The sequence below is a fragment of the Acanthopagrus latus genome, chromosome 15 (assembly GCF_904848185.1).
Source record: "Acanthopagrus latus isolate v.2019 chromosome 15, fAcaLat1.1, whole genome shotgun sequence".
Classification (NCBI taxonomy): domain Eukaryota; kingdom Metazoa; phylum Chordata; class Actinopteri; order Spariformes; family Sparidae; genus Acanthopagrus; species Acanthopagrus latus.
Window position 1 is genome coordinate 12,759,712 of NC_051053.1, and position 16,430 is coordinate 12,776,141.

General features: G+C 41.4%; 1 protein-coding gene across 2 annotated transcripts in view; it reads left to right on the forward strand.

Annotated features, from left to right (window-relative positions):
- The window catches only part of zmp:0000000755 (phosphofurin acidic cluster sorting protein 2), a 47,937-nt gene that overhangs the window by 19,495 nt on the left and 12,012 nt on the right, over positions 1-16,430 (forward strand). For both annotated transcript variants that reach the window (XM_037124650.1, XM_037124651.1), the window contains exons 2-11: positions 442-529; positions 7,683-7,772; positions 9,003-9,128; positions 11,059-11,221; positions 12,284-12,375; positions 12,602-12,682; positions 13,040-13,099; positions 14,479-14,630; positions 14,733-14,826; positions 15,814-15,897. In XM_037124650.1, the coding sequence (XP_036980545.1) occupies positions 442-529; positions 7,683-7,772; positions 9,003-9,128; positions 11,059-11,221; positions 12,284-12,375; positions 12,602-12,682; positions 13,040-13,099; positions 14,479-14,630; positions 14,733-14,826; positions 15,814-15,897 (1,030 nt within the window). The remainder of the gene's footprint in view (positions 1-441; positions 530-7,682; positions 7,773-9,002; positions 9,129-11,058; positions 11,222-12,283; positions 12,376-12,601; positions 12,683-13,039; positions 13,100-14,478; positions 14,631-14,732; positions 14,827-15,813; positions 15,898-16,430) is intronic.

Below are 16,430 nucleotides of genomic sequence, written 5' to 3' on the forward strand. Positions count from 1 at the left end.
ACTGAAGGCATTTTACTGCACTGTGGCTTGTCAAAGCATCTGTGCCGTGTCACCTTCCATGAAGAATTCACCCATAAAGCTGACAACAGGACTACTGATTTAGTAGCACTTGCAGCATCCACTGTCAACAAGTCAGAGATCTTTCCTTGATGATGAGGGACACCAAGCTGAGTACAATAGGGTTTGATTCAGTCTTGACTGTTCACTCACCGTCTCGGCAGTAATTGATGATGCTTGGATGTTACCTCTAATTAGCATCATACCTATATACCAAAGAAATAACAAAGACACAGTGGAAATAAAATGTGTCAGCAGTGAATGCTGCTTTGTCTGCCATGCTTGTTATCCCCAGACACTACAACATGTCATGAAGGTGTGCTCACACTGTGTTAGTCATGCCACTAATCCGTTTCCTTTTCTCTCCACATCTCCTCTCTACAGGCTCTGCAGCCTCACGCTGAAAAAGCTGGTCGTCCTCAAAGAACTGGATAAAGAGCTGAACTCCCTGTCCATAGCTGTCAAAATACAGGTGGGTGTGTTAATCTCTCATGTGCGATGGGAGTGATGGGCTTGATTGCAAAACATTTGATGTTTGGGTGTCACGGGCTGGAGTCGGTTTTACACTGTTTCTCTATTCTTTGTGTGGGGCAGCACTCCATTGAACACAATCACAAAGCCTAGACAGTGATAAGACATGGTACTAATCCTGCTGATTGATAAAAACCTCCTGAGCTGCACAGGAAGCTCTGGTGAGTCACATCCACTCAGGTGCTTTAAATGGCAGCATAGAATTACCACTCTAAGCAGGAGCATTAGCACCATAAGTCGGATTGTACATCTTACATTGATTGCTAATGCGTTTCTGCGAGTGCGGCTGTGCTGCCCTGACATGAGTTGCTTGATGCCACGGTTGGTATTCAAATGTATCTTGCACATTTCCGTATGGTGGTCGCATTGTGTGCTTTAAATGCAAAATACAAAAGCACATCCTCTTTGATGCAAACATGTAAATAAACATGTTGAGCGTTCACCCCATCCTATACGTGGAATTCAAAGTATTCCTTGCACACAGAGTGAGCTATTTGGATAGATGGGATGGGGTATCTCCATCTCAATATATTGTCGTTTGATGGAGAGGTTGTGTCCGCCCCATTCACTTTCCTCGAATTTGTGTAGAGTTTATTTATGTATGTGAAATAGAAAAGAAAGAGCAAACTTTTTCTCTTAAGGATTGTCCACCTGTCAAATTCATACTGCAAACTGTTGGCTTGGACAAAAGGAATTCAGTTGGTTAAAAGCATGCCTAATAATGAAGCATAGTGTATGCTCTGCAAAAGGACCATCAAATTGGACACACTCGGTGTGAAAGCGCTGGTGTCACAAAGAGAGAAAAACACCAGTTGGCTTCTAAAAGTCTCCAGCGAAGTCACGCTATCACACACTTTTGTACACCTTTATCACCAGTTGCAGGTCCAAGGTCATCCACTTCCGCTTGACCAGAACTCTGTGCCACCTCTGCCGTCTCACAGTCAAGCGACATTAAAGTTTAGTTAACTAAATGAAATTAAGTTCCTGGATAAAAACTGAACTAAAACTTCTTAATCACTTGTTAAACTAATTAAAACTAAACTGAAATAAAAACAAACTGAAAAACTAAATTAAGATAAAAACTAATGAAAATATAAAAACTATGATAACCCTGACACACTCACTCACTTCTCCATTGATTGAGTTGCTCTGTGAATGGCAATAAGTGTGGATATTTTTAAAAGCATTTTTGCTTACTTATATGTACATTGTGAAGGTCTTAAATATAGTTCAAAATGGTGTTAAAAAGTTTGACATGTGTGTTTATATAATAAAATAGAAAAAAAATATATAGAGAGAAAATATAGATATGATATTATTTTTTTTTGAAGAGTCTTTAATAATATGCATCCCACAGCTCCTTTTCTGCTGCACAAATCCTTACATACCTCTTAGTGTCAGACACTCTGTGCCCAGAATGTTTGTTTCATTTATGCAAACAAGAGGAAATGTTTATACCAACAGTGGATATGAGAATTTCCAACAACTGATATGCAAGAAAAATGATTTTTTCGCCATACTGCCTACATATCTAAAAAAAAAACAAAAAAAAAACTGCAGTGTCAAGGCTTAGCTATGGCTAATTTTGCTCAGTTCTGCATTGTTTCCTGGAATTGAATTCTAGAAACATTTTGGTATCAGTATCAAAGGAATACATTTTGTCATACCACATAAATGAGGAATTAGTAAAAAAAATAACACAAGATGAACTAGTATGGCTAAAAAGGTCAGCTAGCCCAGTTTAGCAGAGTAGCAGTCACTGCCATCTATTTAACTCCTTCTTCTAATGTAATTTTTGTGAAAGCACATATTCAAATGTGTTTAATTAAATAAGACTTTGTCAAACTAGCTCATTACCCTGAATTGACAAAAGTGCTGGAGAGGAAATACTTTTTATGTAGATACTGCTGATACTTTCCCTGTGCAAAAAAATAAAAACATCTAAATGTTTTTTTGTTTTTTTCATTTAAGGTCTTTGTCAATGATTAATGATCAAGATACAAAGGCATGAAATTAATATTCCAATTTATATAGCTGTCATATACTTTGATTAAGAGCCTTTTCACTTTAAACCCATTTTTTTTGTGAAAAGCTTCATTGTGTCTGTAGTTCCTGCTCTCTGCTTTCATGCCTCAGTAATTGACCATTTTCTGTCCCACTGTTAATATTGTCACCCTCATTATGAAATGTAATTTTAAATTTTATGCAATACTGGGCATTCTATTTAAAGAGAAACAAATCGTCTCACCCCCCCTTACTGTCATCCAGAAGGAGAGAGTAACCAACCAAGTGTGGCTTTATCCGTGAGCTACGTTGTCTCCAGAGCGTGAAATCTCTCTGTTTCTGCTGAGCTGCCCTTAGGACTGCCGAGCAAAGCTCTGTTCACCGCAGCTCCGGAACTGGAGCATTAAATGCAATTTCCAGCAGGTTTGGTTAGGGAGAACAGAGACGCTGAGGGGATAAAGAGACAGTTGGAGAAGATGACAGATGAATAAGAGGGTTTTGTTTTCAGACAGTGAATGACAAAGCCTCATTACCGCATGTCATCGGTTCTCTGTTCGGCATACAGTGGCCGTCTCTCTTCTCTCTCTGGGTCTCATCGAGATGAGTGTGGCCTGCACACACACACAACCCTTGTAATGGCTAACCATTTGGATGGTTTCCCAAAGCCGCAGCATGATGAGATAGCAGTTTAGTCTCCGGGAGGCCCTGTGTTTCCCGGGAGATGGTCGTCTGTCTCTCACCCTGCAGACCGCTGGGTCAGTTTGAGTAGCTCAGGCTGCCTCAAAGAAACCTCTGCTGCATTTTCTGCACATGACTTTGCAACATTGTACGCTACAGCAAGTGCATGACATGATTCTTAATTTTGTTTCCTGTCTCTTCTGTGTACAGTAGCCTGAGGTTGTAGCCAGACATCGATGTCAGCTGGATTATGATAGGAAAGGCGTGCAGTCCACATTTCAGTGCAAGCTGCTGTCCAAAGCACTTCCATTTGCTGTACACTCAGATATGATCCAATTATGTGTATGTGTGTGTCTGTATGAGTTGTGTGTTGGGTGAAAGCAGAAGCTAAAACCTCTTTAATACAATTGCACACTGAGCTCTGTCCTGACCCTAAATCCTTCCTGTCGTGGCTGCAAAGGGGGGAGCCAATTTAGAGAATTTAACATGTTTAAAAAAAGTAATCTCAAAGAGAAGTGTGAAGTGGAACTTGTTTTCCCACAGGCGTATGGAGATTGGTGGAGCAGAGTGGCTGTAACATCCCCTTCATATGGCCCCAGAAAGACAGTGGAGAAGCTTGTAACAGGGGAGAGAGGGCAGCAGAAGGGGGGCAAAGGACATTCAGTTCAAGCTTTCCTGCCAAGGCGCTGTATTGTTAATGCATGTCAGGCAGTTTGAGAGTGCTCAGCTTTTGTGCCTTGATTCATTGTGCCCACCACTGAGCATGAGAAAAGAGTGCATACAAGGCCTCTTTGTGGAGCTAGAGTTAGTGACAAGGTCAGACTCTGACAGAGATTTACTCGTTTTTTTTTTTCTTTATGCACAAAACAAAAGCCGTGGCTACTGTCAAGATACTGTCAGCATGTCCCTCTCTGAAACATATTGAGCCATGAGGCTGGACAGAAAAATGCTTATTGCAACTGAATGGTTTGCATGTGTCAGCAAAGTTAAATATTTTTTTATTCCGATCATGTTCCCTTTCCTTCTTCAACAAGTGTCCTGTCATGCATTTTAAACGATTGATACCTAAGGTTCTTTTAAAATGTTCTGTTTCTTTGAAAGGTAAGCTGGAACACAGTGTTGTGTCTTCTCTAAGTATATGTGCTTGCATTTTAACAAGTTTGTAGACTGAGACTTTGAAAGTTTTCAACAAACAAACACCACCTGTTGAAAATTTGTGATGTAATGCTCAATGGGGTGATAAAATCGCCAGTATGACTACAGATCTTATGTAAACACTTAAATGGTTATTGCACAGATTTATTGTGTAATGCTAGCATTGTTTATCCCAGCTACATCTGTGTCCATGAGCTTAAACACCCTTTAATTTCTGCTGCTCTGTCAGTAACTGACTTAGGAAAAGAGGAAGTGGAGGTTGGATTTTTAGACATCTGATGCAACACTACTTAAATTTTTACTTAACACCATGATACTTGATAGATACTTGGGTGGAACCTTTTTTTTTACCACATGTTATTTTGATGAAGGAATTCTTGTATTAAAGCGGTTAAAGACTAGTAGCACTGCATTTCATGATAGAAAATGATTTATGTGGTATTGGGTCATATGAATATGCTGTTTTTATTCATACTGAAATTATTGTTCACCTATCCTTTTTTTGTACCCGCTTAAATCTATTCATGATCATGGAAAGGTTGGTGGTAGGGCTGCAACTATTGGTTCTTTTCATAGTTGATTAAACGTCAGAAAATGGTGTAAAATGTCATCAGTATTTCCAAATGCCTAGGATAATGTCCTCAGATGTCATGTTTTGTCCACATCCCAGATATTCCTTTTACATTCACATTTACGAAAAAAAATACCCAAACTAATTGATAGATTATTGTAATAGTTGGCTACTAATGTATAAGTTGACATCAATTAGTTTTTGCAGCTGTTATTTGTGTCTGTCCCAGCATGCATCACAAGGATGATATACAAATAGACAAATGACTTAATACCTAGAACATGATTACCGGCTGTGATCACGTCGGTTGGTGATGTTTTTGCCTTGTGAGTCTGTATGTTTGATATTATGGTACAATGTGGTCCAAGTGACAGCTATTGGAGGAGGAACTACCATGGGAGTAGTTTTGAGAACTTTGGCAGGTATGTGTTCTGCATGTCTGTCTATAGACAGATATTGTCAGCATGATAGCATCACAACTGTGCAACACCAAGTTTGCAGAAGGGTGCATTTCACCAAAGGGGGGCTACAAGTAGATGGGTGCCCCTTCACACTGGCCAACATTCACTTTGATACAGTCATGAAATTTTACAGGTGTATAGCTGAGATCAAAATGAAGGCTGAGTTTGAAGTATGATCCGACAAAGTAGTACTCGTGTAGTACTAACTTGTAAATAGTCAGGGGTTGACATGTCAACATGTTGACGTGTGTCACAGCTGGTGTGATCCGATTGCAAGATGGTCTCTCATTAAGATCCGTCACTGTTGAAGGAATCTGGAGCCCCTGGAGGAAACCCACAGGAACAGAGTAGAGCACCCAGAACATGTAAACTCCGAACAGGAGTGTCAAGGGCTGATAATCACACCCAGGGCCCCCTTCGCTCTCTCAAACAGCAGTGCTAATGAGCTTCAAGAAACACTTTCAGTTCAGTCAAATATTCTGAGTCTGTTTGCTGAAGATACAAGTGTAAGTTGGGGGAAAACCTTCACACTGGTGTAGTCGTCCAAGAGCTTAGAAATAAGATTGACTTTTGTGGTGTCGGGTCTGTTTTGCCTGTCATATTGAGCTATATGCAATCTTCTATTTTGTTTTCTTCTTCCCAGCTCTTTACACTGCTTAGTGTTCTGAAGTGAGCTGAATACTTGAAGTGTGGATATGTACTGTATGCCATTGGCTGTGACAGACCCTTATAATCCTCTCACCTGCTGTGGCTCACAAGACCTTTGGAAGTTTGTTAGCCTAGTTTTTCTGTTTGTGTCTCTCTGGACTCTCCTCGACCTGCCCTCTCTAATGCCCATCCACTTTTAATTGGCAGGTGTGATTAGACTGAAAAAGACTTTGATTGGAAACCCAGTTAATTTAGCAATTTTAGATCACTTGTGCATATGCTACACCTGCAGGTGCACCGCTGAACACCCTCCGATATCCCTGGATGATTCCTTAGCACACACCCAACGTTCATTTGGTATCTGTTACATGATTTAGCAGCTCTCATGACATTAGGATCCAATGTCGCACCCACTGCATCAGACTATTAAAGAGGTATTCAGCCAGATACAGGATATCCTTACTTCTCGGCTGCTCACCAAGTCTTACTTAATTCTTTTGGCAGGTTTAGCGGGTACCTGAACTAAGCTTTGGGGACTTATGAAATTTTTACAGCAGCTGATGATCTGCCAAATGTATTCCAGAACAGATGCCTGTCTTCAGCACTCACAGCTTGACATAAAATGGACGAAACTGAGACTTGACAAGCTGTTTCTGTTCTCACGTTCACACTTTGATTCCCTGTTTTGAGATTCTAAGAGGTGGAAAAGGAAGCTTGGTTGAAGAATGAAACTGTAACGTGATGAGGAGCATTATGGACTTTAATCCAAGGCTCGTAAACATGCTGAGGTCTTCTGAGGACATGCTGTGTCACGTCCTTACACTTCCACATCCCGTGGCATTTAAATCCCTGTGCTGTTTGGCCATGGCAACTTTCTGCCAGGTCCTAGAATCAGCTCAGATGATGAGACTGTCTTAAATGGAATAGCATTAGATAATAAAGCTAAATTTGGGTTTGATTAGCGACTTGAAACAGTGGTTAATTTATAACAGAGCTCCATGACAACAAGATAGCAGATAGGATTTTTCAGGTTACAGTCATAGTTCCACCTGAACCAAACATCCCACACAGAGCATGATTAAGAATTCTGACAGGTAGCTTAGAGGCCGAAGCTTTGCCGTTTTGAATTCTTATGTCAGCTACATCATTGTGGGGAGAATTCTCAACAGCAGCTCCTGATGTGTCCCTGAGCAGGGTGTCTGACCTCTATTTCAAATGTTCTAGTAGTACTGTCCTCTAGAACGCAGTGAAGGAGTGGAGGACTGTTTGTACTAGGCTGCCTCAAGGTGTGATCCTGCATAAATGTGTGAATGTGAGGCAGGCTGGTACTAGAATAAGACTTGCACACTTAGTCACTTTTGTCTGGATAGATCACGTCTTAAGAAACGAAATGAGATAAAGGATTTGGGGAGATTTTCTTTTGAGTGTGTTTAGTTTCACTGAGTGTGGCCGTTTCTTTCCAGAATAGGTTTGTACCAATTTCAAGGTAGCTGCCAAAACAAACCGGGAAGTCCTGGCTGTATGATTGTTTATATGTAGCATTTATTAATCTCACTATGCTTTGTTGTGTCTTCCAGGGTTCGAAGCGTCTTCTGAGATCCAATGAGTATGTCCTCCCACCCTGTGGGCTGATGGAGACGGATCTGGAGCTCACATTCTCACTACAGGCAAGCACTCTTGACATTAGACTGTGAATTCTCACACTGATAGGGACGTTTTTTGACAGGCAGAATTGTGTTGAAGCCTTTATCAGAACTTGAACCCTTAGCAAAAGTGTTACATTCAGAATAACTCTGTGTATTTATATATGTGTATATATAAATCATTATAATATATAAATATTGGGCGGTACCGCAACTTTTTATGGTATTTTTCTGGTCAGAGGGGTCTTTAAAATGTAGTGGAATGGAAATTGATGATACTTCTATCACTGATAGTGCAAACTTTCTCTGTATAGGACTGAATAATTCCCGGAGTCACTGATGTAAAGCTGTTTATGAAAAAGTGTTGTTTCAAATCAGAATCTACACTTTGTGCATGCTGAATATCAGGACTGGAATTGGTAGACAACTATAGAAGTGACCAAAGCTAGGACAAGTTAACAAGTTGGGAAAACAAAGTATGTAAAGGGAAAGGTTGCACATTTGAACATTCACACTGAGTAAAGTTGAGAAAAAATAGTGGCTATATTGGACCTGGATATTGCTTCAGGGATGTACAACCAACTAGGGAAACTTGATCTTACAAGCTGTAATTGTGTGAATATTATTTGCCAAGAGGTCAAGAAAAGTCAACATGAAGATTCAACTTTCTGGAAGTCAGAGACAATGTCATACCAGAGGAGGATCAAAGAGCAAATGAGGATGTGTGAGTGAGGATGAGACACAAAGTTGCAGAGAAATGAGTCTTGATCAAGGTTCAGCAGCAGGTCAGCTACAGTCCAGCAGACTGACAACAGAAAGTTTTTTTTAGTTGTTCTGTCATTGGTTGGCAGTACGAATACATCTAACACCCACCATATTAGTTTACTGCTGGCATCTGTGTACAGCGAGACTGGTTTCACTTGAACCAGGTGTCTGTGGTAATGCCTCCATCATCTGTTCACACACAACTTTTGATGTGATGAAGGAGGGAGATGGTGAATACATATGATCCTGTTTTATGATATCAGTCATATGGTTGAAAAAAATATGCTATTTGCAAGAAACAGGTCTGATACAGACACTTCATCTTTTCTGTTATTGCACATGACAGGTTGGGGTTAGGATTATGGTTGGGGTTTCTCATGGAGAAACAGTTGAGATAAGTCTGTATTTGGGCTTTCATCTTAAAAGATGATAAATGTATATGTATATAATACAGTTTACACTGTTAATTTGACATTTTTTAATTTTCAGTACCCCCATTTTCTGAAGAGGGATGCTAACAGACTGCAGATTATGCTGCAAAGGAGGAAACGCTACAAGAATCGAACCATCCTGGGCTACAAAACTTTGGCTGTGGGAGTTATCAATATGGCTGAGGTACTGTACAGGGCCTCACCTGGGGCATTAGCTTCAATTATTATTTTCTTTTTGTGCTTCATTGTCTGTCTTCCTCTTCAGAGACATTTCTCACTTTTCTCTCAGCTTGTGATTGCATTCTGCTCTTCTCTGACAGTGATTGACATGGCTATTAGTGTCTGCATACCATGTCTTGGTTGCCAGAGTGAAGGCACTCCTGTGTTACACATCATTTCAGATGAGTCATGCTCATCGCACATACTGCTGTGTGAGATTATGGGCCATCTGGAGCTGGCTTCATATGCACTTTTCGGAAAACAACATATTCAGCCATGCGATGCGGAAATAATGACATAGGAGCTGATATAAAGCCCCTTCTGGATGTTTGTTTGATGTAAAAAAAAAATAGATAAAAAATATTCATGCTATAGGGACTTTGCAGTTATGTCACACTGAATGTATGTTTGGTCGCTCCTTTGTAGCAGACGTAGCTCTATTTGCCTTGCTTACTGATACCACGCTCAAGTGTTGATGTCACACACCAATACTTACTGCTGTTAAAGAAAAGGTTTACTCAAAAATAAAAATTCAGTCATTAGATGTGCCCCCCCCCCCCAGGTGAAGTTTCATACTCCTAAAACATTTCTGGAGCTTCACAGCAAAAGAGCATTGAAGCATTATCTGACAAAGATGGGTTCTTAGTTTTAAAATGTATTTTAAAATAAAAGATGCAAGATCACAAACTGATTTTTTTTTAAAAATGTTTTTTAAGTGTGCCTCATTAAATTGTGAGACTGTAGAACCAATGTGCTCCACTGTTTTAACGGGGGAGAGTGGGCCCTTTTATATAGCTGGGTTATTACAATTGATTATACTAAAAAGGGTTTAATATTGTGTTTTTAAAGCAGATACAGATAAAGTAAATTGCTTGTTCGGGAGATAATTAGACAGAGATTAAGGCAAAGATCTTGAGCCTCGCTCTTTTGAAATGGAGAAACACAGGTAACATTTCCCCAATTCGAATTACAGCAGCTGATGCCCCATTAACACTCAGCCAATGTTACTTTCCAGCAATAGCCCCAGGACAGGGATTGACTGACATCTGAAAAGAAGAGTAATGCATTATTGCATTTTAAAATACCACTCAACTGCTGGGTTGTTTTGGTTGCTTGCTGCCGTGAAACAACCCACAGACCTCTATGACTAAAGTTAGACTGGCCATTATTGGATCGTATTGGGTAATTATGTTGTCATCTGCTATGTAGTAAAACTCTCCCGTGCCCCTATTCGGAATCTACCAGGGCAAACGTGGGAGGAAGTCACTTATTGGACTTTGCATGCAACATACAAGTGCACCCCTGCCGGTGTTTGTGCAAAATGAGCCTTCTCCCTGTACAGCGATTCATCAAGTGAAATATTGAAACTACCCCCTGGATAGAGCTTAGAATGAGAACTCATCCCTTCTCATCTGATTCAAAAACAGTTTGTGCAAACTGTGTTACACCATCTGATTGGGCGATATGAGCAAACTGGCTCAGCTCATTTAGATCTTCAGAACAGGAGAGCAGCACTGTGCTAATGAAGATTTATTTAAAGATAGCATAGCTGTCAGCTTGTAATCAGTCTGTAAATCTCTGTGAGCATAAAGCAGTGAAACAGAAGCCAATTTAGTCCCTGTTGGATCAGTACTGGCTCACTGAAGAGAGAGATAAAATTCTTTCATCCTGCCTATCTGTTGGAGAAATATTATTTGTTCCATGCTGCTTCGACAAGGCTCTACAGGATGATTGATAGACACAGGGACTGAAGAAGACATCTGAGTAAAAGAGGGCTTGATGTTGAGGCAGATGAAATCCATATACCAAAGATGATTTTATTTTATATACAAGTATCATGGATACAGTTTTTGTTTGAGTGGATTTTTAAAACCAGTTAATCTTCATATGTCCAGGTGATGCAACACCCAACAGACGGAGGACAGATTCTGGGTCTCCATAGCAACGTGAAGGAGGCGCCAGTGCGTGTGGCGGAGATCAGCGTGTACTCTCTGTCAAGCCAGCCCATCGACCACGAGGACGGTAGCGGCCAAGCTGGCCGCAAAACCAAAACCTCAGGTGGGCACAGCCATCACCCGTTCCCGTCCGTGGGTCTGTTAGACAGTCCTGTACCTATGTGCTGCCTAGTCAAATCCTGTCTATAATTTCAGCTTTCACCCTGCAGCCAGCCCTCTCTGCTCAGGCCTCTCTACCTTCCATCCACATGGCTCCTATTTCCCAGCCCGAGGACAGAATAAACTCTATTAATCCCCAGCCAACCTGTGGCCAAGGATATGTTATTCTCTTCAGCTATGGTTGTAATGTTGATTTGAGAGTTGAACAGATTTAGGGCCTATTACTTTACACTGTTCTAATTCTGGATGGGGGGAGGTATTGGGCCCCGCTTGGACTCTACGCCTTCATCCTGCTATGCTGATCTCTTGCTGTTCTGGATGTTATTAAGGAGGCCACTCAAACATAACAGATGAGCTCATGCACTGAGTATTAAACTAGTGTCACTCAGAGGGAAGGAAAGATGTTTATCCTTCTCCTCGCCACAGTGATCCTTAATAACATCCATCCCATCTAAGAATGTAGAACAGGATCTTACGCAGACAAAAGGAAGTATGAATTAGGTGTTAGCAAAAAAGATCTTCCATCACCTGATCTGTCCTCAGCTGTCAAACATGCCGTAAAATCTGCCTCTTTAGGAATGTGTCTGTTGAAACCAATAAAATCTGCCATTAAACAAAAGAACGATAGTAAAATGTTTTAGCCATTAAACGTCGTTAGAATCAGAATGTGAGACATGGATCACAAAAGAGCTCTGTGGTTTAAGTTGTATATATGTAGAATTTTCATCACATTTCAGCAAGCAGATTTAGCGTACTAAATGCGTATGGTATGTACTATATATCAGTTTTTATAGTAATAGTTTTTTCTGTTAGTAGCAGTTGTGCTACCAAACACCTAGAGTCTTTTGGCTCTGTCTGATATTTGTGAAAACTATACAATATGCTGAAAACATCATTTTCATTGCAATAGAATGATACTTTTATGTATGTTTAACATCTTTTGTCTAATATAATACCAGACATGGTTCCCTCTATTTTGATATTTTTCTGTGCTTGCCTACCTCAGACCGCTCCCCAGACATGGATAACTATTCTGAGGAGGACGATGACAGCTACTCGTCAGAGCAGGAAGCCAGTGATGATGCTGTTCATGGCCAGGTCAGAACAAGAAAAAATGCTTAGCTGCAGGCAAATCTGTCATACCCAGTGAAATTAAATGTACTTAAGAAATTCATTAATAAGTTTACTTTCATACTGAGCATGCTGTTGTATAATTATATATACTTGGAATGTTATATAAGAAGCTAGTATAATATATTTTCTATTTTTTTATGCAGATAGAAATGAGGTTTCTCCTATTTAATTCATCCTCTCTGTATTTTAGGATCTATATGATGAAGACGATGAGGTCAGGAAGCCCAAGAAACCCCGGAGGAAAATGATCCGAACCACGTCCATGACCAGAGTTAGTTTCCTCCTTTTCCACCGCATGGACGTTTTTTATGCTCGCCAATCATTGACCATGAGAATAACTAAAGACCCGTGTTTGCGGTCGTGCAAGCTTTTAGGGGAAAGCACACACATGGTGTTCCATTTGTTCAAGCCATTAGGATGATGTGGATGAGCATGTAAATGAACGCTGTGGGTTTACTGGACTGATTCTAATGGTCTTTACATAGAGTGGCTGTGAATGAGTAATCCAGTGGACAGTTACTGGGAGAACTGATAAGCCCGAACCCAGCTGTCATGCATATTTAATGATGAAATGTAAACCTTTTTCATGGGGTCCTTTTTCTCATAATTGCATGTCTTTTTATTTCAGCAACCGAACTTCAAGCAGAAGTTTGTTGCATTGCTGAAGAGGTTCAAGGTAACCGATGAGGTGAGTGTGAGGAGAATTATTGCCTTTTATTTTGATTGACACCCAAGAGAATGTGATCAATGTCAAAGCATACAGTGTGGTGATTTTTAGTGATCCTGCCTCAAGTTTCTTAGTCTTTCTATAATGAAGCCTCGGGAAGTCATCTGCGAAACGTATCAGTCACTAAATTGTCCTTAAGGGGGTAAGGGGAACTAATCTCAGGACTGACTTTCTAAACAACATATTGCTACATCACTTCTAATGTGCTCCTGACCAGAAAAAAATCACTGCCGCAGCAGAGGTACAAGCGTCATTATGATGCTAGGCTGCATTACCTCTGTTCTCATGGATGCATGATTCATACATTTCCATTAGCAGTGGTTTGTATGCAGAATCCATTAACGACTTTATTCTCTGCCACTTAATCTAATGATAAATGTAGGCTTGTAGGCTTGTCCTATTTAGGCTTGTGTTTTTCTCTTTTCTCAAGTCCTTTTGAATTTCTGTGGATTCTGCATAATAACCTGTAATCAGGTCATCAGCAGGATGTTGACCATGTGTGTGCAACAGCCCCTGGATGTCCATTAGAACATAATCTCTGGTGAGCCATTATAATGTTGATAATAACCACTGAACTGTGAAATATATAGGAGTTATCGAGATTACGTCAGCAAAGATGGATAAAAGACATCTAAGAGATCTGTTTTTAACTACTCATGTTTTCAGACTGGATGAGGATTTACTCCCCCTCTTACTCACCTTCTTACCTCTCTATGTAACTTTATCGAATATGAAACAGATACTTGTCTGAGTAATTTAACCTATTGATGCCTACAAGAGCCTCCAGGCCTTCTGAGTTGTACTTGTGCTGGGTGCTTCTGGAAGCTCCAGGTGGCCCGGTGATCTTTTATCACGTCCCCCATCTCTAATCCCTTCCTTGCGGCTGGGCAGTGTTCAGGGCTACAGCTCTATAAATACATAGCCGGGAGGGAGGAGAGAGGGGACAGACTGTGTTTATCTGCTCCCTGCCAGCTTCTGCACTTATGGAGTGGCATTAATCACCTGATTAGTCCACAAGCCTGCCTGTGTGCAGTTCCTATGATATACATTCCCACTGTGCAGCTGGCAGATCAAGGCTCAGCACCTTAGCTCTCATCTCGCACTCACTTACCTTTTAATTGGCCTGCTTAGGACCAAGACAGGGATGTATTTATAGCTTAGATTTTCTCATTCTACACCCTTCAAGCTCGTTCTTTGAGGTCCATTAGCCCAGCTGTGAGAGTGATTAGCTAATGCACGGCACCAGTCGCTCCCTACAGTTTCTTAATCCGTGACCATAAAAACAAATCCCTGATTACAGCGTACTGATGTGTTGATGATGTGTCTATCCTGTGCGGCAGGTCCTGGACTCTGACCCAGTTGACCAGACCCAGGAGGTGGAGGAGGATCTGGACTTACTCTATGACAGTCTGGAGGTATACAACCAGAGTGACAGTGGGCCAGAGATGGAGGACAACGAGAGCGTCCTGAGCACACCCAAGCCCAAACTTAAGTATGTCTGCATATTTAGTATCATTGCCAGAAAAAAATGAAGACAAGCATTTATTCTGCTTTCTAAGTTTTCCCAAATTCAAATGTTTGTGTCTGTTTTCAGGCCGTTTTTCGAAGGGATGTCTCACTCCAGCTCCCAGACAGAAATTGGAAGCATACACAGCCAAAAAAGCCAGCAGAGAGAGCTGTCATGTCCTGTGAGTTAATCACCACTCTCTCTATTAACAAACCCATCTGATGCCTCTCAATCCCGCTGTTTACCCAAAGTTCTGCCACTCAATTACCATAGAAGCTCTTTTTGTAAACAGTGTTGCATAAAGGAATTGCCCCTGGACACTGTTGAGATGTCTGGCAGTCCTCTGTGCTTATTGTGGTTCAGGGATTCCCAAAGACCATGATAGCACAGGCAAGATATTCTGAGCATGAGCGCAATGCAACCCACCAGCTCCCACCCCTACAGAACTGGAACGGGGGTGAGGGGGCTGCCGTCCTTACCCTCTTCACCCCCACAGCCCACCAGTATTTATAGGGAATGACACCAAATGACCTCTCCACCACCATCAACACACACACACACAGACACAAATATGCTCCCATGCTCAGAGAGAAGATTGGTTGGAGCAATTTCTGAACTCCTACTCAGAGATTTATGGCCCATTGGAAACAACAAGGGCAGAGAAAGAGAGGGAGAGACATGTTGAGTCTGAGGGCGAGAGGGGGAGTGCTGTTTATAAATATCTGGGAATCCATTTTGGTCTGTAATGAAACAGCCCTGAGCATTTCATACGGCTATAGTCCTCCATTTTGCTCAATAAATGTCTCCAGTCGAAGTTCATAAACGCGTCTTGCAGGAAAACAGGAAAGTCTCTGATGTAATATTAAAATAAATTAAAGTAGGTGCAACAAGATGCACTTAAACACTTTTAGTAGAGCAAACTTGAGCACACAAATGCCAGTTATTCTACAGGCATTCATATCCAGAGGGGACTGAAGTGAAACATATTAAAACCACTGTCTCTGGAGCCATGAGGCTGAAATTGGTCATATCTCCAGAGTGGCCACTCTTGACCTGAGCAGATGGAGGTGTTAGATTTGTTAATTTAAAATCATCATATATGTGACCTGTGGTTCAAGTGGTCTAATGTGTGTGTATGTGCCTGTGTTTGTTTTTTTGTACCCCACAGACCGGAGACTTCCTGACTGTGGACAGATGTAAAGTTCAGGGGGCCCGGTATCAAGATGACAGCATCACAGACACGACCATCGGGGTATGTGTTTTGGAACAGCAGCAGCTGTACTTGACTTTTTTTCTCTAAACTAAATCCCCCTTGAGGATCTCTCTCTCAGATTTTTCTGTTCCAGCCCCGTGCCCTCTCCACTTGAGTGCCCTTTCCTCCCATGGGTCTCACTTTTTTCCAAGAAATAGCGAAGATGGTGGGAGTATGCAAGGGCAGGCAAAACAAACCGCACAGTCATCCATTATGAATCAGTAGAGCAGATAAGGCAGCCCCACGCCAGATAGATCCTGACTGATGAGGGTCAAAATGAGGGGTGTTTGTGTTTGTTGTTGTCTCTGTGCTGTCGGGTCGGCCTAACCTTGCTCGTCTAACCCCAAGCTCCCCTGCTGAGAGTATAGCAGCCGGCCCAGCACACCGCTCCACTAACCCAGTTCAAACAGAATATCTAAACTGCAGTAACATTGTTCCCCATTCACCTGCCAAGAGACCATGGCCCTTTATCTCTTCTGTCGTGGTGGGCTTGCATCATTATCTCCAAGCTCAGCAGCTAAGCTCAATTATTC